Source organism: Diadema antillarum, unplaced genomic scaffold (assembly GCF_040938485.1).
Source record: "Diadema antillarum isolate AM-2024a unplaced genomic scaffold, OU_Dant_1.0 seq00001705_RagTag, whole genome shotgun sequence".
In the NCBI taxonomy this organism is placed as follows: domain Eukaryota; kingdom Metazoa; phylum Echinodermata; class Echinoidea; order Diadematoida; family Diadematidae; genus Diadema; species Diadema antillarum.
The window spans coordinates 64,838-90,038 of NW_027272395.1; the positions used below are offsets into that span (position 1 = coordinate 64,838).

At 40.0% G+C, this 25,201-nt stretch overlaps 1 protein-coding gene across 1 annotated transcript in view; it reads right to left on the bottom strand.

The window, feature by feature from the left end:
* Positions 1-3,131: 3,131 nt before the first annotated feature.
* Positions 3,132-25,201, bottom strand: part of LOC139711809 (pre-mRNA-processing factor 40 homolog B-like) — a 41,038-nt gene continuing 18,968 nt past the window's right edge. Inside the window, exons 13-25 of the mRNA XM_071623659.1 lie at positions 19,597-19,669; positions 16,033-16,124; positions 15,310-15,569; positions 13,851-13,984; positions 12,076-12,282; positions 11,132-11,248; positions 10,180-10,317; positions 8,066-8,161; positions 7,089-7,187; positions 5,921-6,197; positions 4,242-4,303; positions 3,828-3,944; positions 3,132-3,263 (exon numbers count right to left, since the gene is read on the bottom strand). Of these exons, the coding sequence (XP_071479760.1) occupies positions 3,171-3,263; positions 3,828-3,944; positions 4,242-4,303; positions 5,921-6,197; positions 7,089-7,187; positions 8,066-8,161; positions 10,180-10,317; positions 11,132-11,248; positions 12,076-12,282; positions 13,851-13,984; positions 15,310-15,569; positions 16,033-16,124; positions 19,597-19,669 (1,765 nt within the window). The 3' untranslated portion in view covers positions 3,132-3,170. The remainder of the gene's footprint in view (positions 3,264-3,827; positions 3,945-4,241; positions 4,304-5,920; positions 6,198-7,088; positions 7,188-8,065; positions 8,162-10,179; positions 10,318-11,131; positions 11,249-12,075; positions 12,283-13,850; positions 13,985-15,309; positions 15,570-16,032; positions 16,125-19,596; positions 19,670-25,201) is intronic.

Sequence of the window (25,201 nt, forward strand, 5' to 3'; positions counted from 1 at the left end):
AGATAAAAATTCAATGACACGTCTGGGATCTTTATATATATTGCCATGCATCGTCAGATTGACTAATTATGATAATAGAGATTTATATATGAGGGCATTGCATGAATGCAAAGATGAAAGCACCTCTCCTGAATGTCATGAGATGTTTTCACTGAAAACTATGAATAAAATCCATCTCAATAAGTTACGAAGTGCTCCTTGATCCCTGAGAGTCATTCAATTGTGTGTTGTTTTTGAAAAGGAAGTTACAACTTTGTAGTACGGCTTTTGTGTCCGTGTGTAGTCACTGTGAGTCATGGAATTCTGTGGAAGTGGTGATATACAGTAATATATACTTGTAAAAATTTTGAGTCATTATTTTGTATGAGAGTGGAATATAGGAAACGAGTGCAAGGGAACAGGCTATCAAAAATAAAGATCTGACACGACGCCCTACATGATGGACTTCCCACTTACGCAGTTAAAAACCGCCTAAAATGCATGGTGCTCCTTATGCGTCTGCACAAACATACACGCACGAAAACACTATGTACACGCACATAGACACAGACGAACATGCCCATCTTATATTTATACGCCCATAATCCTATACACACACACACACAGAAACAAACAAACAAACAAACAAACAAACAAACAAATCTGGTCTTCACTTGTAAAGCTTCCAAAGAACAATCACTGCAACTGGGATGGGAGAAAAAAGGTCTAAAAACAGCATCAGTTTTCCAAATCAATTTGCTTAATGGATTTGCACTCAAATAGTACAACCTCCATAACTGCCCTAGTTAATTCAGCCGTTTGTTTTCGTTTTTGTTGTTGTTGTTGTTGTTGTTGTTGTTGTTTTGTTTTTATGCGCTTTCAAACATTCCAGGATTTGCTTGAAAATATTCCAAACGTTCTTACTCTAAGCAACTTAGTCTTCAATACAGGCACTGTCTAGACACCAATGCAAACCGTGGTTTACACACCTCTTTTCACATCACTCGTGTCTTTCACACAGAAAATAAATGGATCAAAAACAAAATCTCAAAATGCTATGGAGCACTGATATTCTTTTTTGAACTGTTTTTAATATCAAAGCACTTTTTACACATGGCCAACATAATCATCCTAGGGACTGGTAAGGAAAAGAAAGAATTTGTGACATTGTATTGACATTGTATCAGCTCATTGATACTACACCGACTGCTACAAGAAACAGCATTTATGTCTGGAGTCTATCTTTACCCCTGGATGACAAAATATCTCCCCCACAAATTTTACTGCCCTGCTTGGTACTACCGTAAGTATTCTTTGCTTTCATTCCACCATGGGCAAAGTACTGCATCAAACATTTAGGAATTGATATTGGGTTCAAGCACAACAGACCAGGCAGGTACTGCAAGCGTATCACCTGTCGCGCTATTCACGACTACATTTGTTGACTCCAAGTAACCCGGAATTAGGACTTGACAAGACAGATTTGACAAGTCTCACTAATTCTGTAGGAGACTCCCTGAAAACTAACAAATCTTGTCTCATGTCCTGCCAAGAGAATATACAATTGTACATGTCTCCCTAATGAGGGAATTATTTTAGCAAACTGAGATGAATGAAGTACACGAGTGCAAATACCTCCCTGATGGATTCTTTGAAACCTCTTTCATTTTGATGTTGTGAACGCTGGCAGCCCTGCTTTAATAGGTAAATTCATAATCGTCATCTCACTTTCTACTTAGAAACATCAGAGGAAGGAGTCGTGTGAATCAATTGTTGCGCATTTCATCATCCTCAGACATTGCTCATTGCTATGCCAACCACATTCCCCACATGACAGTACGGCAGCCGTCTCAGATCATTCAGCAGCAAGCTTGGCTGCAAAAACTGAAATTCAAAATATTTCCCTTTAAGAAGGTCAATATGAATTGTTATGTACAAACCCAATAGGCTGATTATGTAAAAATATCACACTGGGCTCATCACATACGTGGTACACCAAGTTCACATTCTTTCATGCATATGAAGGAGAAAGGTCTCAGAAACATGGTTAAAGTACATGCAAAATGAACACATTCCATTGAAAATTTGCATTCACTGGACTGACATTTTACAATCTTCCTATCCAGCAGTTACAAGACAGCTATCCATTTCAACAGGTTCTTGGCTGCTACCAGAATAGACCATTTCACATTCAACATTTCAAAATCTTGTAGACACTCATGACATAATATGTAGACTCTGTGCTGCCTGCCCCTTTCATACTCTTGCCATATGAAGTCTTCAGCTGAGCTTGGGAGCAGCACTGGTTTTTTTCACAAGCATAGGTATATAGTTCAGGGCATGCATGGTGTACAGGGCTGAAGATTTGAGCCTAAACAAGGCATAAGAAGAGATTATTTCTGCCACTTGCCCTAACAAGCATCTGGGCCAGAGCTCAATACTTTCAACAGACAAGTGCCGGTTGTATCCCTTGCCCGACAGTGATTGCCAGTCGCCTTTGGCAGGTGGGCAAATGGCTTTGTGGCACCCTGCCCAGGATAAACTCTTCTGACTGAAATTTGCACGTCTGCATACATTTTATCAAAGTCCTGTTTGTAATTGGACTTCTAGAGACTGTGCAGAAGTACATTGTACCCATGAGTCATTTGAATCAGAAACAAAATACTCCCACAACAAATTCACTTTACATCAGGCATAGTCCATGGAATACCACTGTTCATTCAAGCATGGGGTAAAAACACATACACAAGGTGACATCTCTAGACAGTTGTTTTTTTCCTGAAGCTCAAACAAATAGTAGTAGTTGTGGAAGCACTTGCAAAGATTCAGAACAAGCGTTGACTTTTCATCGGCAAATGCTGCATTCACATTAGAATGGATAAAGCCATCACAAAGGGCAATATGGGTATATAACTGTCTTACCATGTATCTCCCCGTACTGTATTGCCCATGTCTATTTGTGTATATACAAGAGAATACATATACAACTATGTATGCTCGTGTTTGTGTGTGTGTGTGCAGTGTGTCGGGGGGGGGGGGGGTGGGGGGAGAGAAATGGGTATGGCAGTTGCTAAACCTGGCCAACTACATCAACATGATTTACACATCGCTTAGATGCTACCAACTGCTGGAGTACTTGTGTTATTTTTTTCTGGGGAATGATAAAACCCTCCTCCTCCTCTTCCTCCTCGTCAGTGATTTTCCGCAAGCTGTTCCAGCAGCGCCCTCCGTCTCTTCTCCAGTTCACCCTCGCTCAGTTCGCTGTCCGACGTGTCCCAGCCGGTCTGTTGGCATGGCAACCAGTGAGAAGCCATCATCATCATCATCATCATCACCATCACCACCATCATCATCATCATCAACGTCATCATCATCATCAAATGATTAATCCAAGTATAGAGCTTTGAATATACTAAACTTCTTTCCAGCCTCCGACAAAGATCAACCTCTGGAGTTTGGAATTTTGTTGATGAAAAAGCATACTCCTGCATTTGTATTTTAAAATCTGATGTACTTGTTCAAGCTTATGAGAAAATAATCCCTCCATATGCAATTGTACATCTTTCTCACATTTTAGTTTTCTCTATGTCAGAAGTGTAGCATGACATTCATTTTTGTAACACTCTTTTTCATTAGATTTACTTCTTATGAATCTCAGTCTAATGACGGGAAGGATCAGTTTTCAAAAAATGTTAAGTACGATAAGACAGTGACACTTACCTTTTCTTTTTTGATAGCCATAAATGGGTTTCTTACAAATCTCTTCATTTATTGATTACACTTAATAGCGAGTAGAAAAAAAACACCAAAAACATTAACTTGGCTATTTCCCCTTCAGAACGACTTACCTTTTCTTTCTTAGGGGTCTCCACCGATACGGGTGGAGTGGAAGGCTTGGTCGGTTTGTGAGGAACGGAGATTTCTCCACTCTCCTTCTCATTGTCTGATCCTGTCTCCGATGTTGGCTGGGGAGAGATTGAAAGCAGAACACAGCGTTAAACACACCACAAAATATCACCGGCAACTAATTCTACCACCACAGCTTCTTTGTCAAGGACCCATCATTTCTCAGTACAGTCTACTGGAATTGAACACATCATGAAATGCCAGATTCTCCAGGGTAAGAGTGCAAATATTCAGGCAAGAATTCTGACTTGTCAGAAAGAAATCTTGCTTGCTCAAGTGAATCGCCATACTGTGTGATGCTCAAAAACCAATGAATGATGCAGGTGAACATAAGTAAAGAAATATGTGGTACCTACCGTTCTCTTTCGCTTCTTCTTCGTCTTCTTCTTGTGCTTTTTAGCCTTGCTCTTGCTGTGGTCTGCAGGGGAAGGATTTCACATATACATTTTATTTAAAGGAGAATCTTGAAGGGGAAATCCTCGGATAGGAAAAAAAAGTTTTAGTTATAAAAGTGATGACATTAGAGCGACAGATTGGCAAGAAAAAAAAAAAGCAAAAGAAAACTGAAATAACTCTGCTCTATGTTTTCAAAGAGCCTCTCACAAAAAAAGTTGGCACGTACTGAACAGAGCAGCAAACATTACAATCCAACAATTTTTGTTCCAAACTGAACAGCAATATACTGGCAACAGATCAGAAAAAGTGTGAACAAATCTATGGGACAGCTAATAACCAACACATGACAGACAGTAAATCATCTTTTACTACAGTGGACTCCCGTTATAATGAAGTCCTCGGGACAGACAGTTTCCTTTCGTTATATCGAAGTTCTGTTGTAATCGAACAAATACACAATAAAAAACAACAAGCGAATAATGTTGCGGCCTAAATTTTTACTTTGTTGCAACCGGAATTTCGTTGTAACTGTGTTCATTATATCGGGAGTGCACTGTATCTCCTAGAGTTCTTGAATAAATAGTCAAACCACTAGAAGATTATTGCTGTCTGTAATATGACATGCTTCAGGCAGGATAGGCAATTCATGAGTGAACATTTATTGGCAGCAAATTTCAGAAGATTTCAGTTAATATTTCTGTCTCAAATTGGCAAAGTTTGATATTTTCTTCGGATTTTGTGCAGATTTAATGAATATAGTCCAGTCTTTTCAAAATGCAGGATAGGCAGCCAAATTCAAAGTTGTCAATTTTACTGAGCACAAGGTGATAATTCATGCAGACAAATATATCCAGAACTTGACGAGTTAAAATGTCATCAGTAGTCATTATAAAACAGGTTGAGAAAATCTCGCAATCTCATTGGACAAGAGTCGTGCAAAGATCTGTCCACCATTCTAGAAAACAAATGATGCACGTGTCTTTTTGTGCATCAGAAGGGTAAGTGTGTATGAGGTAACTATGGAATCTAGTCTAAACCTTATGCACACAATCAGAGACTCCAACCCCAAGCATCTTCTCATCTTGAGATTCTCCCGCCCGAAACCCCGAGTAAACAGGAGACTCCAAGTTGATGTGTGAGAAGCGCAAAGTTCCTAGGGTTCTAGATGTTCTCTGGTGCTATCTAAGGCTTATTTGTTCAACATACGATAGCAATAAGTAAGAAATCCTATCCACCGGGAGACACAGAGCTAGGGCGGGAGAAATCAAATCTCAAACGGGAGAACGGGAGATTTTGCAAAAATGGGCTTTCGGCGGGAGATCTCCCGTCGAAAACGGGAGAGTTGGAGTCTCTGCACAATATACAAATGACACACAGGTCTGAGTACGTCAGTTGGAATTGTGTTCATAAGATAACTATGGAATGCTTAACCCACGGGAAAAGCCGAGTGAGTTTAGGCTAAATTTTGTAGTTTCCACATGCACAGTTTTCTACTGACACATGCACACTATTCCCACTGACGCACGAAAAGACACGTGTGTCATCTGTTTTATAGACTGGGGGACAAGGGGGACCATTCTGTAATTCCTATAGACGCACTCAGACCCGCGCATCATTCGCACACTACTATGTCTCTCACCTGATTCGTGACCAGATGACTCTGACGGGGTGTGCGACCTCTTCTTCTTCTTCGACCTGGACTTGTGTCCGTCCCGATCTCGATCTCGGTCCCGATCCCGATCCCGATCCCGCTCCCGCTCCCTCTCGCGATCTCGGTCGCGGTCCCTGTCCCGTTCCCTGTCCCGGTCACGTTCCCGTTCCCTTTCCCGCTCTCGCTCCCTCTCTTTTTCCCGCTCGCGCTCCCGCTCCTTCTCCCTTTCCCTTTCTTCTTGCTCTCTGTCGTCCTCAGAGTCGGACTGGAAGAAAGAAGAGGTGGGATAGAAAAATTGTCACACTCAACAGGACGAGGCATTCTTTATCCCTTACTAGGTTACACATTACTCTCCATCTTTTGCTTCAGCAATGTATATAACAGTGCAATCAAGATGAGTTCTCGTCGCTGGGACAACAAAACCTTGTATCTACAAAATTTCAAATGTTCAGGACAGCAAAAAACGAAGCAGCCAAAGCACTATATCAGATGGGATGGCCTTTCCTTTGACATGCCATGGAGAGTTCATTTTGGGGGTAAGACAGCTAGGATTTGGACAGGACATCACATAACTGATTATATGACCATTAATCAAAAAAGTCATTTTCACCAAAATTTGAGATACAAGATCTTGCAACCCAGCGACATTATATATACACATATCATATTCATGCCTATTTTATTCAAGCCTGTATGAATGCTACCTGGCTTTTCATATTTGCCAAAATTTGGCAAAAATTCAATTTCACAAAAACACAAAGAAAACATGGAGGTCCTCCATTCAGTAGAGTTCTTACCCATCATGTACAATCCACTAGTCACTCCTTGAGATTTTGATAAAAGGATGACGGATACTGCCCCCTTGCAGCTTGCCCCTGGGTGGGATGTACTGGTCAACGAACAGTATCTACTACATTGTATGTATATAAATCATGAGACTAGAAGATTCCCCATGCAGTGAATTCCATGATCCTCGAGCACCTTGCATTTGCAGGAAAGTTCAGGAAGGATTCCAAATCATGGATAGTCTGGAGGGGCCAAATTGATCTCACAGCTACCCAGTGCATTATATTCTAATCCATGTGGTCCACAGACAGCACATGGGTTGGCAAATAACAGGCCAATACATTTTGGTGTGGGATTATCGTTCACTCACTGATTTGGAGCGTGACCGCGACCGCCTGCTGCGGTGCTTCTTGGACTTCTTGGAGTGCTTGCGTGAGGTCATTTTGCCATGGTGATGAGCACAGGCCACCTACAACAAGCGGGAAGGATAAAAACGACAATGGTCATTAAACATGTGGAAAATTAGATAGTCCTCATCAGGACAGTTGCGTATTCCTTTGCTATACATTGGTGAATTCCTTCTCAAGGATGACAAAGTGAATAGCCCTAAAGAGCATCTTCTCTTCATGCTATTCACACAATCATGTACACCTTCAAAGATCACATAGTAAGCATTTAACTGAACAGTTTCTATCAAACCAGTCTCCACTTATGTCATTATGTCAAAAGGCATCCCATGAGCACCTCCAGTTACATTCAGCTACTTCATGGCACAGGTAAGATGCACAGATCAGAATTTTTCAAGGCACTCTTTAATTTCTTTCTGCCCCTACATAAATACAGTCACACTAAGTCAAACAAATTATCATATCAGATCACTTCCATCTGTCAGATCTTAAACAGTGACAAATACTTGACTTTACCAAAGAAGAGGGCCAAACATTTAAATGCTTTATGGTTTGAAATCCATTTCAGTTATTTCAGCTGTGTGCATGAAGACCACTACTTCAACAACACAGTTTTGGTTTACCAGATTCTATCAATAACTTGTAAACCAACAGAAAATATAATTTCCATCAACTGAATACCAAAGCACATATTACCTTGGGTGACACGACCTCATATCTCAAAATTATGAATTTTCAGGAGAGCATAAAACGCTCTTCATTTTCACATTTTTGCAAAATAACCTCAATTGTTGACGTATTTGTAACAGCTTTGTTTTTAAAACTCAAAGATCAGTATTTCTGATATTCAAACTTTAGTTAGGAGATTTCTGAATATAATGTCAATTGAAAAATGAGGTCTTGCCATCCCAGGGAAGAGCATATTGCAAACAGTCCTCACCTCAAGAGAAGTGATGAACTCTTTGAACAGACGAATCCTTTCTGACTCCACCGTTATTCCGTCAAAGGCATGATCATTGACAAAGCGGTCACGAACCTGTGAGGGGAGTGATGAGTGGCATAACAGTCAGAATCTTAAAGGGTGCTGGCTTTGGGACTCACACTGAATCTGTTTATTTCACATAACTTTTGTCTTTGCTCCCCAAGATGATGAATACAAGTTTGTGTTGCTTACTACACAAGGCAACCAATTGAACAATCGTACGCACTTCTCAACCAACAGCACAAACTTACTTGGCGGTTTGCAGGACTTGCGTGTTATCATTTTGGCAAATAAGTGGCCTAACTGCAGGAAGCCTTGGGTTGTTTTTTTTTTTTTCTTCTCTTGCTGTAGTATATACTGGATATACTGATATACTGGGACTATTTCCTTTATTGATATAATTTCTTGACCTCGATAAATTTCTCGAATCTCTGTGGATGTCATATACATAGATCAAGTATTACCAGCAAACTGTATGACAATATTGCATCATTAGCAAACTGCAATAACATAATTCATTTGATGGAAAGCAGGAAAAAGCAAACATCAGCATTCAAATTAAATGAAGAATTAACAGAACTTATTACTGAGTTTTAATCAACAATCCCTTCTGAAGTTAACATTTCTGAAGAAGAAAGAAAAAGACTAGAAATGTCGCTATGGCGACTGGTATGCCTCTGCCATAATGCATGATTCTCCCAATAGGTGTAAATGTCTTCACAATGTGTGATGACAGTTTCACATAACTGGCAAAATATTCAAATGACAGGTTTGTCAGAAAATGTCTTGAATGTTCACTTTCCTTGAACTAGGTTTGCTATAATTGTCTAAGAGTGCAGGTACATGTATTTGGGGAATTGAGGATTTTTACTTGACTTTTGACTGACCCTTTTATAAGTTTATGCATTGAGTAATTTTCAAGGTATGAAGAAAAAGTGTAATTACAGTATTATTATTATTATTATTATCTATTTATTTATTTTTATTTTTTTTTTTTTTTGGGGGGGGGGGCATTTTAGCCTTTGACCCTTAATCTCTGACCTTTGACCTTCTGGCAGGAAATTTCCCAGTGAATCTCCATTAGGTAATGCATGTATATATCAAGTCTTATAAAATCCTGCAAGCATTGCATTATAAACTAGTATATGAGGAAAATAGTGAAATTTTGAGGGGTTGACCTTGACCTTTGACCCCCTATTGACCCATGACCCCTAAATTCTGTAGATAATCCCTACCAGTCAGTACATGCATATGTACCAAGTTCCATGAAGATACATTGAACCATTTGCGAGAAAAGTGAAATTGTAACATTTTCACCTGACCTTTGACCTTATGACATGAAACTCTCTCTGGAGAATCTTTACGCAGTAGTACATGTCTACACTAAGTTTCAAGAAAATACCTTTGGGCATTGCATAGATATGGGGGAAATAGCAACATTTTTAGCATTTGACCTTAACCTTTTGACCTTTGACCTCTTGCTAATTTCACTAAAAAAATACTCAACTAATTGCCCCATCATACCTCATCCTTGGACCAAGTTTGGTGAAAGTTGCTTCATCCAGTTTTGAGTTATCACGTAAACAGATAAATTTTAGGATTTGACCTTGATCTTTGACCTTTCACCTCCGTCCGATTTCACTCAAAAACTAATCAAGTAATTGTCCCATCATACATCATCCTCGATCAAAGTTCGGTGAAATTTGCTTGATCCAGTCTTGAGTTACGCGTAAACAGATACAATTTCATGATTTGACCTTGACTTTTGACCTTTGGCCTTCAGCCAATTTCACCCAAAATCTAATCAAGTAATTGCCCCATCATAATTTATACTTGGACCAAGTTTGGTAAAATTCCAGTCAATATTACTCAAGTTATCGCGTAAACGAATGCGGACGGACGCACGGACGTACGTATGGACGTACGGACGGACGAACAACCCGAAAACATAATGCCTCCGTCACCACTTTGTGGCAGAGGCATAAAAACCCTTCTGCAATCCTTGGATAAAGACAGAAAATGGAGGAGCACCCAATCATTGGAGGGGGGGGGGGGAAGTTGATTGAACTCACATCATCCCAGGTGGAGTTGACGTCAAGGGGCGGGGCAGACTGTTTCAGCATGGTCTTGAAGGCACTCTCCTTCCTCCTCTGCTTGCGGGCTTCCTCCTTCTGTCGCTCCTTCTCTCTCGCTTCTGCCTTCTCAATCAGCTGATGGGATAGACAGATGGAGAGATGGAGGAGAAAGAAAAGGAAATGCACCTTCAGCTTATTTCATCAGACAAGACGCCTGTATTTCATCGGACAGATGACTGAGTTAACCTCAATGACAACTCTTGCCACGAGAAGTTGTGAAGTCTAGTCATGCTTGGTAATTCAAGCAAAAGTTACATTGCAACTGATTGACAAATTGCCCACATTGACGTTGTCAATCAGTTGCAATGAAAACATCTCGACGGAAGAATTTCATGAATTTGAATAAAAAGTTACATTTCTTACTCGCACAAGATACAGTAAAACCTCATTTGAAGAAACACCCCAAAAGTCTATGGCAATTTTTTTTTTCTAATTTGAGATCACATAAAAGGTATCAAAAGTCCAGATGAGAAAAGTATAATGTGACAATTCTATATTGACTTGAACTTCTCAGTGACTTAATGAGAACTACATTGTACCTGTATGCTACGAACCTCAAGTTCCACGTACCCACATTTATGTCTGTCATTTGCTACCCACATGTTCTGCAAATACTTAATCTATGAATTTGTTTCTACATTTATTCTTCCACATAAACTACGACACATGGCATTTCTGTTTAAACTGAAAACAATTCTTTGCAATTTCTTTTCCTATTGAAATTAATGTTTCCTAAAAAAAAAAAAAAATCTTTAAGCAATAAAAATAATGCACTTTCCTCTACACACTTATTAGAATTATAGTTGTCTAGGCTAATAAAATTTGTGTCACTTGATAATTTACTGAGCTCTTGTAAGCAAAATAGTGAGATAAAAGGGGCGTGTCTTACGCTGTTGAAGGCCATCTTGATGTTTCCTGCATCCAGGGTTGTGGCTCTCTTGTCTGTGCTGATAGTGTTGGCGAAGTCCTCGAACGTGGTGTTGAGTTCCACCGTAAGGTTCTTATCCTTGAAGGCATGAAGTATATCAGCACATGTGTAGAGTAAATGGGAATTCCCCACTGGTTACATTACATCATCTTTACAATTCAGCAATGAGCAGGTGAGCTGCCCGAAATGCATAAGCTTGCTTGGTAATGTGGAAAGTTTATGGAAAGTGTAGGGAAAATCTGGAAAGTTTATGGAAAGTGTAGGGAAAATGTGGGTATGACTATCTGAGCTGCAAGCATCGAAGCGATCCAATGTGGATGTTTTCTGTTGCAAGGCACAAAGAGATGTTGCAGCAGAGACTTTACAGCACATTGTGCATCTCCACTAAACACACAGTGTGTAGACTTACTCATCAGAAACTCTTTTCATAAAATGCACTTTTTCGGCAAGTTTGTGTATCTAACACATACTGAAGATTTTAGATTTGACAGGAACTGTAACCAAAACGTCATCGACTCCTGTAGACAACAGTGGTAATACATAAGACCACAGTATATAACACCTTTCAAAGTGAATCTCTACAAGCAAGTCTACTGGATAACTTTTAAACACTGTATAAGCTTTTATTTTTTGCAAGGGTCTAACTTCGTGAATTTTGCAATATATGTTGGACCAAAAATTTAACAACAAGCAAATATATTGCCATACCCTACGGTAATAACGCAAATTATGATAGCCTAAGTGTCTTCGCGAAAAATAACATCTCATGAAAATATCTGTAACCTCCTCATGCATGAAAATGTCTGTGCATGAATATAACAGCTTACACAGCACTGAATATTTAAAAGTATTGACTATCTTCTCTTCCACCATGCAGACAAATCTAACTCTTTATCCGTACATACCCTGAGGATGTCCTTGACAATCTTCTTCTCATCATGGAAACGGGCCTTGAGGTCCTCCACGTAGAACTTGAAGAGGTCCAGCGGGGTGGAGCCGGGGTTGCCCAGCATGTTGTGGAAGCGGGGGTCGGCGCTGATGATGGGGTAGAGGTCCATCCAGAGGGACATGGAGTGTAGCTGACCCCTCTCATGGAGTTCATCTAGGAGGACCTGTGGGGGTAGGAGAAAGAGTTGGGGGGGGGAATCTAATGGTAGTAATCTTCCCTTGCAGAACATCATGGGGAGCTGTAGGAGGGGCTCAGGGGACTGGTGGAAGGGAGGTGATTACTACGGGACTAGGCTTATATTATAAAATGGGCTTTAGAATCACTGTAATCTGATTGGTCAATTGTAATACATTGATTTTTACTGATCCACAGTGAACCTTGCATCCGGTATAATCCGAACGCATAGTTAAAGCCTTGTATAGTGTTGTAGGTGAGCCAGATGCATGATGGGAAAAAAGGTTGTATTTCATGGATTTACTGGCCCATTTTATAAAATGAATGATGCACAGGCCTATTTTGTGGACCAGTGAGAATTGGATGCTCTCACTTTAACTTTAGCTCGTGGATTTAAACAGTTCCAAAGTTACACTTGTGCATCCAATTCTCACCAATCCACTCTGTCCTGTGCATCATTTGTATACTCTAGCTTCATAGAGCATCTCATGGGGAGACATAGTGTAAATATTCCTTCAGTGCACGCAACATAACATTTAACTGGTAGTAGTCACTTTCCTTCATCATAAAGCAAGTGGGAGATACTTTTCAAGAACACCAACAAAGGAAATTTCAATGACACTTCCTGTCATCTAGGTTTAGATTGAGCTTAACACTTTTAACCTGTTCTACACGGGAACCTGGTGGCCTGCATATCAAGTCTATGGGCATTTCTGAATTCAGTATGGAACAGGTTAAATATACTGTCACGACATCAACAATTTATTATGACATACAAAAGGGGATGTAGTTATGAAGTCTACTAATATAGGGTAATTTTCCCCCATGGTAATGTACGGGCCTCTATGGGACTCTCTCTATTTAAAGGTGTGTGTATAAGTCCCTCTCTTCCTCTTCTTAGAGGACAAATCATTGAGCGCATGGCAGATTGTTGTTAACATACTTCCTTGCGCATGGCAAATTGTCGCTAGGCCGGGGAAGTGCGCATAGGTTTAACAACATTCTACATGCGCAGGGAAGCATGTTAACAACATTCTGCCATGCGCACCATGAAATAGTCTATTCTTTGGTAATGACCAAGAACGTAATTTTGATCACCTCTTTGAAAAGACATATCAGCATCTCATTCCACTGCATCATACTGTATAAGATGTTATTTTCACGAGGGTTTAATTTTCGCAAATCACTGTTGGACCGCGAATTTAACAACACGCGAAAATGTCGCCGATGCGCTGGTGTAAGAGTGCACATAAGACAGCTTGTGTCAATTCGCGAAAATAACATCTCGCGTACTGTCTGTGACCTCCTCATTCGCGAAAATATATGTATGCGAAAATATATGTATGCGAAAATAACAGCTTATACACTACAAGATAAACAAAAAGGACAATCATGGATTATAAACTCACTGCAGATGAGTTTTGTTTGCTTCGCTACTTTCAGTTTCATGCGTTTGTTCATAATCAAACTCTTATGGTGTTCTATTTGCCGATAAGCATATAGTTAGGTTCAGGGGTACTCAGAGCGTCAATGCACTAGTAGTACTGAAGAGCCTACCAGGAAAGCCTCCCGACATTTGCGGAAGTGTCTCTTCTTCAGCATCTTGGCCCTCTCCAGCTCCTCGTCCTCCTCCTTCTCCATCTGACGGATGTGCTCCTCGAAGCAGATCAATGCATCCTCCTTGTCCATGCCTGGGGGGGGGGGGGGGGGGGGGGGGGGGGAGGGAGGAAGGGGGAGGGGGGATGGGGGTAGGATGGTATGAAACCAGTGAAATTTCAATTCAAGAACGATACAGACAATAAAAAAGAATAAAGAAGAGGAAGAAGACCAAGAAGGAGGAGGAGAGGAAGAAAAGACAAGAAAGAAGAGTCAGAAAAAGAATAGAGATGAAGGATAGAAGAAAGGAGAAGAAATAGAAATGGAATAAGAACAAGGAACATGACACTAAGAACATGAAGAGACAGAAGAAGAGGAGGAAGGAGGAAGGAGAAGAGCAAGAACGAGAAAATGAAAAAGAATACAGAGGAGAAACACAAAAGAGAAGAAAACATATAGAAGATTGATGATAAAAGAAAGGAGAAGGAAAAAGGACAGAACTAGAACTGGAACATTACAACTATGAAGAAAAGGAAGAAAAAGAAGGGCAAGCAGAAAAAAAGAAATAAAAAGCAAAGAAAAGAACTACATGTATGACAAGAACACAGAAACAAGGAATAAGAAGATGGAAGATAAGAGAAAAGAGAAGGACAGAACTAGAACAGGAGCATTTAAAGGGAAGATAAACCCCAAGAGCAATGTGGATTGAGTGAAAGCAGCAACATTCATAGAACGCATCAGTGAAAGTTCGAGGAAAATCGGACAATCAATGCAAAAGTTATGAATTTTTAAAGCTTTGGTGTTGGAACCGCTGGATGAGGAGACTACTAGAGGATATGACGTATGAGTGGACAACAATACAAAGAAAATATAAAGGAAATTCAACAAAAATTCACTTTTCTAGAATTATGAAAGAGCAATGGACCAATCGCTTTCAGAAAGCAGGGGGAATAATTGCTACCCTTAACATAATGTCAATATCAAGTTGATGGATTTGTAATTTTCATGAAAAATGGATTTTTGTAGAATTTTATTTATATTTTCTTGGTATTGTTGTCCACTCATACGTCATAACCTCTAGTAGTCTCCTCATCCAGCGGTTCCAACACCAAAACTTTAAAAATTCATAACTTTTGCATCGATTGTCCGATTTTCCTCAAACTTTCACTGATGTGTTCTACTAATGTTGCTGCTTTCACTCAATCTGCATTGCTCTTGGGGTTTACCTTCCCTCTAAGGACAAGAAGAAAAGGGAGAGAAAGAAGGGGGGTAAGGAGAAAACAGAAGCAGAAAGAAAAAGAACTTAGACAAGAACAAGAGTAAGAGCACCTAGAATGAGAAGAGAAGGAACACAAAAGAGGAAAGAATAGAGGAAAAAGAAAAGAGAACATCAAGAAGAAAACGTGTCAGTCCGACTCACTCATGAGCTCGTCATCATCGGCAAACGTGGGGTTCTCGGCGAGGTAGCGCTGGCACTCCGACCACGTGGTGCGGTACGTGACGTTGGGCATGCTGTTCAGGATGTTGTTCATGGCCTCGATGTTCCGCTTCCGCAACACCTTGGCCTCTTCCTTCTCCTTCTTGGCCAGGAAGAAGATGACGTCCTCATAGAGATCCTTCCGGTCCCGCTCGGGCACCGTCGTCCAGACCTCCTCCTCCTCGAACATGGCATCCGCTTTCCTACATTAGGGTAGAGTCGGATGGAAGTGGATTCAATAGGATTGAATAGGTATCATGGTATCCTGTTTCATACCTTTTGTCAAGTTAAACCCAAAATGAATCTATAACAATTTTACAATATATATCCCAATCTATCTCAACAACAATGGTCAAAACAAAACTGTACTCCTATAAGATATCTATACAATTTTTCTGCATCCACTGATTAGCACACCAAATACATCAGTGGCCAATCACATAATGTAGCTAGCGAAGACCTCACACAGTTTTGCAAAGTCATCAGAGTTTTTACTCATATATACATCCTAATTAATGTGCTGTATGAAACATATGTTCAGCAGATGAATCATACAACACAGAGCATTTTGAATGACAACTGGACGCAAACTTGAAATGGATTAAGTCTAAGAGAACTCAGTCTGTGCACTCAATCAGGAATTCCCCAAGCACTTTGGCTCCTCACCTGTATCTTGTGGTGGAGGTCATCTTGGGGTGAGTCTGAAGGAAGTCTTGGAGCTCCTCCTTGGCCTTCTTGGCCCGTAGTCTCTGCTCCTCCTGCAGGGAAGACAACAAAAATCATCACAGGATGGCTTCATATAAGGGCCCCATGAATGCATTTCATTCTTCCCTAAACACATAAGAGTGCTACGATTACCAGTGTCTAAGTCTTGAATAAGACAAGTATCATGTTTCAAAGTTGAGAAACAAACTTAACCAATCATTAGAATCAATTTCAAGTTCAAGTCCAAGTTCAAGCTTATTTTACCATTTAAAGACGCATAGTCCCGGTGGGTGCGGGGACGCTGTTGATGATACTGCTGATCACCGTTAGCAGTGATACAAAGATTGCCGAAGTTGAGCTGTCATCAAGAGTAAAGCACGTACGAGTTGCCAGGTAACATTGCCTTCGTTGTCTTCTCTGCGCATCTAGCAGTCTGTAGTAATGCCATGGTGCGTGCATATATGCTTCTTAGTATGACATCACAAAAGAAGTTTGCTAAAGCTGTCATCCCCCTCAACCGAGTCATGAGCCGAACTGTGATCGGACCACTGAGTACAGTGGATCGGACTTCTTTTGACTCTGGGAAATGGGTCAAAGCGTAAGCGCTAAAGAGGAGTCGACAGCGTAGGTCTCTATAGGAAACTTGCGCCGTGCGCCCGCATAGGCATTCAACTAAACCACCGGGACCATGTGCCTTTAACATAAATACAACACACTATTCATAAACAATGAAATCTACTAAACTAGAGAGAAAATATAACAATCATACATTGTATGTACTGGTTCTGATTAAATGAGAAGAAAAATACACACACACATATACAAAAACAATCAATCAAACAAACAAACAACAACAACAAGAACAAAATTGATGCATGAATTCATGTGAATGGGGGGTCAACAGGGAAGAGCAATAAGCCTCGTAAATTGCTGACCCCTAGAAAACCAGGCAACATGACAATAATATGAGATACTACTAAGGCATGGTACACTTGTATGACATAATCACACCAATGTGCTCATGCCATGAAAGCTTGTCATCAATATAAAAATCCTGTATTTTACACTTAAAGACAAACAAGAAAATTTTTGACGATATAAATATAAATCAGCATTTTCATCAAAGTTCCCCACACTAAATAACATAAATTGAGTTTTACTGTTATTTGTCATTAATTTATTATTAATAGAGCGATTACTCAAATGAATAATTTCATGATTAAATAAATCCATTAAATTACCAAAATCATTGTGTGACATGAACACACTAGTGTCATCAGCAAATGAAATAAACTGCAAAATTGTACTTGTCTTAACAATATCGTTAATATAAATCAGCAATAACAATGGAGTGAGAATGAAGCCCTAGGGCACTCCACATCAAATGCGTTTATAATACAAAGACTTATAATTGTCAATCGTTACAAACTGAAAATGCTCAGACAAATAATCTCTGAAAAATTTTAGTGAGACACTAGGAACACCATAATTCTTTAATTCATTCAACAAAATTAAATGATCAAGAGTGTCAAAAGCATTGTTTAAGTCAAGAAACAAACCAACTGTATAGAAAAAACAAACAAACAAACAGCAGAACATGTATTGAACGGTAACTCATCAAATTCGACTATTACCACTTCTAAAAACAAGAATTACCTTTGCAATCTTCAATTGATCCGGAAATACGGCATATAAAATGCATAAATTAAATATATAACACAGAGGTGAACAGATTATGTGAATCACTCATTTCACAATATCATTCAGTAGGACTATTCAAACATTTCTTATGTGATCTCAAATTTTTCCTTCCCATTCTTTCAATAAATTTTTAACAATCCACGGTTTACTTTTTCTATTTTTTACTTTAATTTCACTCAAAGGAAAATATCTGTGATACAAATATCTTAATTTCAATATGAACTCATCATAACAACATTTAGGATCACATGAATAAAAAATTCCAATCAACACTTTTCAAATTACAACAGAATTGTAGTGTTAATTTTTGCACTTGCTTTTTCATCATTGCTTGCTTGCATTTGTATGAAGTAAATTTCAAGATTATTGCGTGGGGCAGGTAGTCATTGAACGTGTGGTGTCAGCATACGACTGACCACTATGTGCGTGTACATCCTGATCACCCTTGCATGAAACGCGATGAGATCTGTTGTTTTCGGTTGGTGTGATATCGACGCCAATGCTTTTTGCAACTCACATGCAATGGTATCCGTATTCTCGTTCGGAGACTCTTTGATGCATAGCAAGCGAATGTTATTCCTGCGTGAGTTTTGTTCCATATTAGGGAGATCTCGACGTACAACTGTACACGCTTGAGATCCTCTCTGGTCTGCTCGACCGAATCGGCTACCATGCGAACCTCATGAAGCTTGGCGTCCACTGAGACTTCCAAGTCATGCATGCGAGCTAGTTGCTCTTCAATCATGCTGGATACATGTGAATAACTGATTTCATGCTTTTTCATGATGTTTCATATCGCTCTCTCTACAGCGGACTCAATGATACGGTCAATGTGCTTCAGAAGATCGGTATTTTGTGGCAGATGATCGATTTGGGCCGTTGTGGGAGTTGTTGGGGGCACAGGGGTAGGCGCATTGTGTGGTATCTCCATAGATACATTGATCGCAGAATCTGCTGAAAGGGGTTGTTTTGATGCTAACTCTGGAATGTCAGATGGCGTGGCTGGTGTTGGCCTTTATCTCAGGTTGGGTTTGTGCATTTTGATCTCACATTAAAAGTGTTACGTAATGAGCAAATCCTACTGGAATGCTGCACAGCAGTATGATGAGGTAAAAATGGAGCAAACACGGCCAGGTACACCACATAAGCAAACATAGACGCGGTAGGCATATGACAAGGACGAAGGGATAGAACATGTTGAACACAGAAAACTGGCTGAAAATCAGAGGCTTATGAGTGTGTTGAATAGATGAATCATATCCCATGGCGATACAACATGGCGTCCAGTGACGATATGAAGCGATAAACAGTTAATTCATGATGTACAGGTGCTGTATGGCAAACTCCAACATCAAACTGTGAGCATAGGACTGCACCAGTGAAGTCCTAATCAGAGCAGGAATAAACTTTGACGGATTAGCAGTCAGAACTCGCATACTCATGTCCAAAATGGTCCAGAAATGATTCCAGTTGATGCAAGATATCCTTAACCAACACTTGAATGACCAAAAGCGATTCTCTTCTGCGAAGGAAAAGGGCAGTAATCGACACCTTTTCACACTTCTCTCTCACACACACTCTGCCGCCATGTCAGTCCTTTCAATCAGCAAGTAATTAAAGTCAAGGGGGAAGTCCATATCCTTGACATGTAAAACTTACATGGCTATAAATAAGTTTGGACATAGCTTCATATTTCTATTTGGTTCTCTAGAGGGTGTGCATACAATCCGAATGAAGATGAGATTATCAAAAATACAAAACTTGATAATTACAAGGTAAAAGAAGGCTGTGTGGACTCAAAAATAAAAAATTAAGTATGGTTACCTTTTCCTCCTTTGCTCTCTGCACTTTCCAGTTGTTGAAAACTTGCTTCTTTTCACTCAGCTTGGTGAGGGCTCTGAAATAGATGAAGAAATAACAGTTACAAAAAAGATGCTGCCCTTATGCACAGATTTCAATCGAAGAATTTGACGCAAAGTTGGGCACCACTGCAGAAAATACATCTCACATGGCACACGCATTTCCCCTTATTCAAGATCTTCGGGAAACACAAGATTCAGAAGTGAATCTAAGCAATGCTGTTCTCAAGAAAACTCCTCAGCATTCAAAAATTAGGAAAAATGCAATGCAAGGAACACCTGGATATATCTCAAATACATCCTTTTATATCAATCAAACACACACACACACACACACACCTAAAAAATATACAACTAGAGAGGGGCCGTCAAAGGCGGCAGACCCACGCCTAAGTACAAAGTCGGGGTAAACATAATGTGCATTCGGTCATCTACCAGAATTCGGCCACTTAATTGCCAGTGTGCTTTATCACCAGCCAGTGAGTTCTACCAAAGATCGTACACTGAAGTGTACGATCTTTGGTTCTACAGTCACATCACACGCAAATCACATAATTACACATACGGTATTAACACTCATTCACGTACAGGAAAGTCCTTAAGTCTCCTCCAAAAATCCATCGAAAATCCCAAATTCCACCGTCAAAAGTGCAGAATCGGAACTTTTCCAAGCGCGCGCGAATTAAGTCCAGTTTTAAGAGTATTGTCTACGCGACGGGTCGCGGAAAAAGCGCTAAAAATCGAGAAATACGCCGTTTTCTTGCGGGATATTTTGATTATAGCAAGCCGAGAGTGTGATGATATCAAAGGTCGTATGAGTGTACGATCTTTGATGGTATCCACAAAAGCAAAAAAGAAAAACAAAATTTACGTACCCCCTAGGCAATTACCCCTATGATTAGTGTCTACGGGAATTATTCAATGCAAGGGTTGAATGCAAATGTCTACTGCACCAGTATTCGGCCACCAACGAGCGCCGCAACGTCCCCGGTGCAATTTTGCACCAACAGTGTAGAGCGCGATGCATTTTCAGCGGCCTTGCACACGCATTGACATTGAGCACGCATATCGTGCAGTGTGACTGCGACCGAGCAAAATGCTCCTCCAACGAAAAAAACAATAAATGTTAATTTGAAAAATCATCAAATATCAAAGGTCGTATGAGTGTACGATCTTTGATGGTATCCACAAAAGCAAAAAAGAAAAACAAAATTTACGTACCCCCTAGGCAATTACCCCTATGATTAGTGTCTACGGGAATTATTCAATGCAAGGGTTGAATGCAAATGTCTACTGCACCAGTATTAGCCCACCAACGAGCGCCGCAACGTCCCCGGTGCAATTTTGCACCAACAGTGTAGAGCGCGATGCATTTTCAGCGGCCTTGCACACGCATTGACATTGAGCGCGCATATCGTGCAGTGTGACTGCGACCGAGCAAAATGCTCCTCCAACGAAAAAAACAATCAATGTTGATTTGAAAAATCATCAAAATACGGGCCAGTTTGTGATGACGGAGAACGAACTTTCATAAATCTAGAAGGACATAGTCCCTCAAATAGGCCTAAACGTAAATTTCGGAATTCTTACGAACATTTGAGCAGCGAAGTCGGATCGTTGGGGAGTTTATGTCTTCGTATGGTAGCGGAAAATCGCAAAGTGAGAAACGGGAAATTTTCGGAATGGTCACTATACCATGGGGTCAAAACTTCAAGGTCACACAGAATTTGCAAGGGTCAACCGATTATCACCAAAATCTAATCGATTCTTTCCTGTCATTATCCAAACATTCCCTGAACATTTCGTGCAAATCCGTTTACCCGTTCTCTTGTTATCTTGTACACAAACAAACAAACAAACAAACAAACAAACAAACATACAAACAAACAAACAAACAAACAAACAAACAAACAAAAAAAAAAACAAAAAAACAAACAAACAAACAAACAAACAAACAAACATACGGAACCCTTTACATAACCCCCTGCCGATTTTCATCGGCGTGGGTAAATATTATAAATGAAAAATTTCAGCACTAATTCCTATATGAGAATTTTTCTCTCACTGCCGCCAACTGGAATTGTAAGGTTAACATCCAAATGTTTATCCATTTCTTAAGGACTTACTTCCATTAAAAAAAAAAAAAATAAAAAAAATAATTTTATATATATATATATATATATATGGTTCTAGGAACAGTACCCCCTGGAAAACCACCCTCCGGATAACTACCACCCGGATAATTACCCCCCAGGACAATTCCCCCCTAGGGCAACTACCCCCCGGACAACTACCCTCCAAGGGCAATTACCCTCCAGGGTAATTACCCCCTAGGACAACTACCCCCCGGACAACTACCCTCCAAGGGCAATCACCCCCCAGGGCAATTCCCCCTTAGGAAAACTACCCCCTGGATAACTACCCCTCGGATAACTACCCCTGGATAACTACCCCCTCGGATAACTACCCCTGGATAACTACCCCCTCGGATAACTACCCCCTGGATAACTACCACCCGGATAACTACCCCCTGGATAACTACCCCCCGGAGAACTACCCCCTGGATAACTACCCCCCGGAGAACTACCCCCTGGGTAACTACCCCCCGGAGAACTACCCCCTGGGTAACTACCCCCAGGATAACTACCCCCCGGATAACTACCCCCCGGATAATTACCCCTCGGATAATTACCCCCCGGATAATTACCCCCCGGATAATCACCCCCCCCCCCCCCCCCCGGGATAATTACCCTCCGGATAACTACCCCCCCCCCCCCCCCCGATAATTACCACCAGGATAATTATCCCCAGGTTAATTACCCCCTCCTCCGATAACTAGACCCCAGATAACTTCCACCCGATAACTACACCCTCCGATAACTTCCCGAGGATGATTACCCCGGATAAGCAAGCCTACAACTCCCCCTCCCCTATAACTATCAAGAGGAAAATTACCCCAGGACAGTGCACCACGCCAATTACCCCCTGGGTAACTACCTCCCGGGTCATTGCCCCCCCCCCCCCCCATCTTACCTTTAATAAAAAGAATATCATTACTGCAGGAAACGAAGTTCTTTGTATTATTTGCCAGGAATCACGGAGATGCCACACTGATACATCATTTTATGAAAACAACATCTTAAAGATTTACGATTTGTATCGTTTGCACTTAGGACAATTTATGTAAAAGCTTAATTTCTCCCTCTGTATTTTGACTCTATGTTCATAAAAAACGAAGCTGTCCCTTCATATCCTACCCGGTAATCCAGTAAATGTCAATGCCTTTAACCAAACTATTTTCGCTAAATCTGTATTTTCTTTTACTGTTCCGAAATTTCGGATTTCTCTTGATAGTATAGTATAAAAGAAGTTTTAAGTTTGAATGCCTTTACCATTGAACTAAAGACATTTTGAAGAAATGTTACACTTCAGAATGAGTTAAACTTTTTGCAATATTTTTTAACCACAATTGTCTATCGTTTACCACAACTCCATGTAACACTTCTTTATTTTGAGGAGCTTATATCTCATGCCTCACGTGCCCTGGTTTTGACCCATCATCTTCCTCTTCCCTCTCGCTTTTCTCTGTCCACTGTGAAGGTAGTCTATTCCTGTCATTCATAACTCACCTTTCCTCTTTCTCTCATTACAAGGGATTTATCTCGTGTGTGTTCATGTGCAGTGCACTCCCGTTAAAACGAAATGCTCAGGACCGGCAGTTTTTTTTTTTTCGTTTTAACGAAATTTCGTTGTAACCGAACAAATATAATATGCAATGTATAACGAAAAGAAGGAAACCACGCATAAAAAAATTTTGTTTGTTGAATCCTCATCATACGCTGGAAAGCTATGTGAAATGGGAGAATACCTTTTTAATTTCGTTTAAATATTACATTTTAAAAAGAGCATAAAGTTGTTTGTGTTGTCACACATGTGTAGAAAATGACGGTGTAGGATTTGGTTACAGTTCGCTATTCCAAAGGTTCTTTTCTTACTAAAGTACGTTACTCCGAAGACTCCTTATTCCGAAGTTTCGCCATTCCCGGGATTCCGATGGTTTGTTTATGTGAAGGTTCGCATTTCCGCAGAATCATCATTCCGAAAGTTCATAATCTAGATCAAAATAATATATTGTTCATTTTCCGAAGGTTCGTTGATCTGAAAATGAAATGAGGTTCGTCATTCTGAAGGTTTATAAATCAAAAAAAAAGAAGAAAAAGGTTCACTAGTCAGAAAGTCCGTTGTTCCGAAGGCTTTTTCATCCGAAAATGAAATAAGGTTCGTTATTCCGAAGAAATTTTGTTAATGAAAAAAAAGATGAGAAAGGTTAGTTATTTCGAAGATTTATTTATCTTAAGACGATTATAAAGATTGCAATTCTTAAGTTTTGTTAGTGTACTCTCCTTTTTCCACCATGGATTAACGATACTTTTTGTAATGTTCCGATTAACGAACGTTTTGAATTCCTATCATTTTCGGACTAACGAACCGTATAAGAATAAGAATAAGGACCATATTTTATTATCGAATTAACGAACCTTTGGAATAACGCCAAAATGTGCTTAATAACAAACCCTCTTTCATTTCCGAACTAACGGACATTTAGTTGTATCAGAATCTGTGTGTTTTGTATTAAAGGACTTCGGAACAATGAAACAAACCTTATCTGAATTCAAATTATTTTATTACAACAACGCAAGTTCCCCTCGGAAACTGTGCGTGATACACGGAGTGAACATTTAATGATGCGTTCGCTCATGCAGAGACGCTTTAATAATGCTTGTTCCGCTACGCATTTTCGAATGCGATCCGCATTTCGTTATAACGGAGCGCATTTCTTTTGTTTTTCTTTGTCAGTGGCGCTCAGAAAAGACTTCGTGATAACGAAAATTTTGTTATAACCGTCTTCGTTATAAGCGAATTTTGTACCATAGACTTTAATGGCGATAATTTTGGGACCAGAAGTTTTGCTTCGTTATAACGAAATTTCGTTATAACCGTGTTCGTTGTAACGGGAGTGCACTGTATCTTTATTTGTGTACTTCGTCTCTGTCTTAATTTGCTTTCTTTGCATTGTTTCATCAATTTTGTAACTATTTTACTCTTATACCGTTAACGCTCATTTCAGAATTGCCCTACTGCATTATTGGGCATATTAACAACTAGTATATCAAGGATGTGGGAAGAGATTGTCACCTCCTTGGTATGATCACTGCAGAACATTACCTCCCTTGACAATTACTCCTTATTAAAATTAGGCTCCAAACAATCACCCCTCTTACAATAACTCTCCCCCAGAAAATTACGTCTCTCATTGTTATTTTCGAACACATTAGCTATTTGAATTGAAAAAAAAACCCAACATTTTTTCATATCGTCTGGTTTTGGTCGAGACCTAACTTCAGGTTTTAAACATCTTTTGGGTGAGATAATTAGAATCCCCTTACGAAATATTAAAGAGCATGTTATTCCAAGAAGGATTCAATTTTTTGAGAAAAAAAAATACTCTTGAAATGGCCGGGATAAAACAGAGCAGCCCTATAATGTAAAAAGGATTCTGTCAACTACAA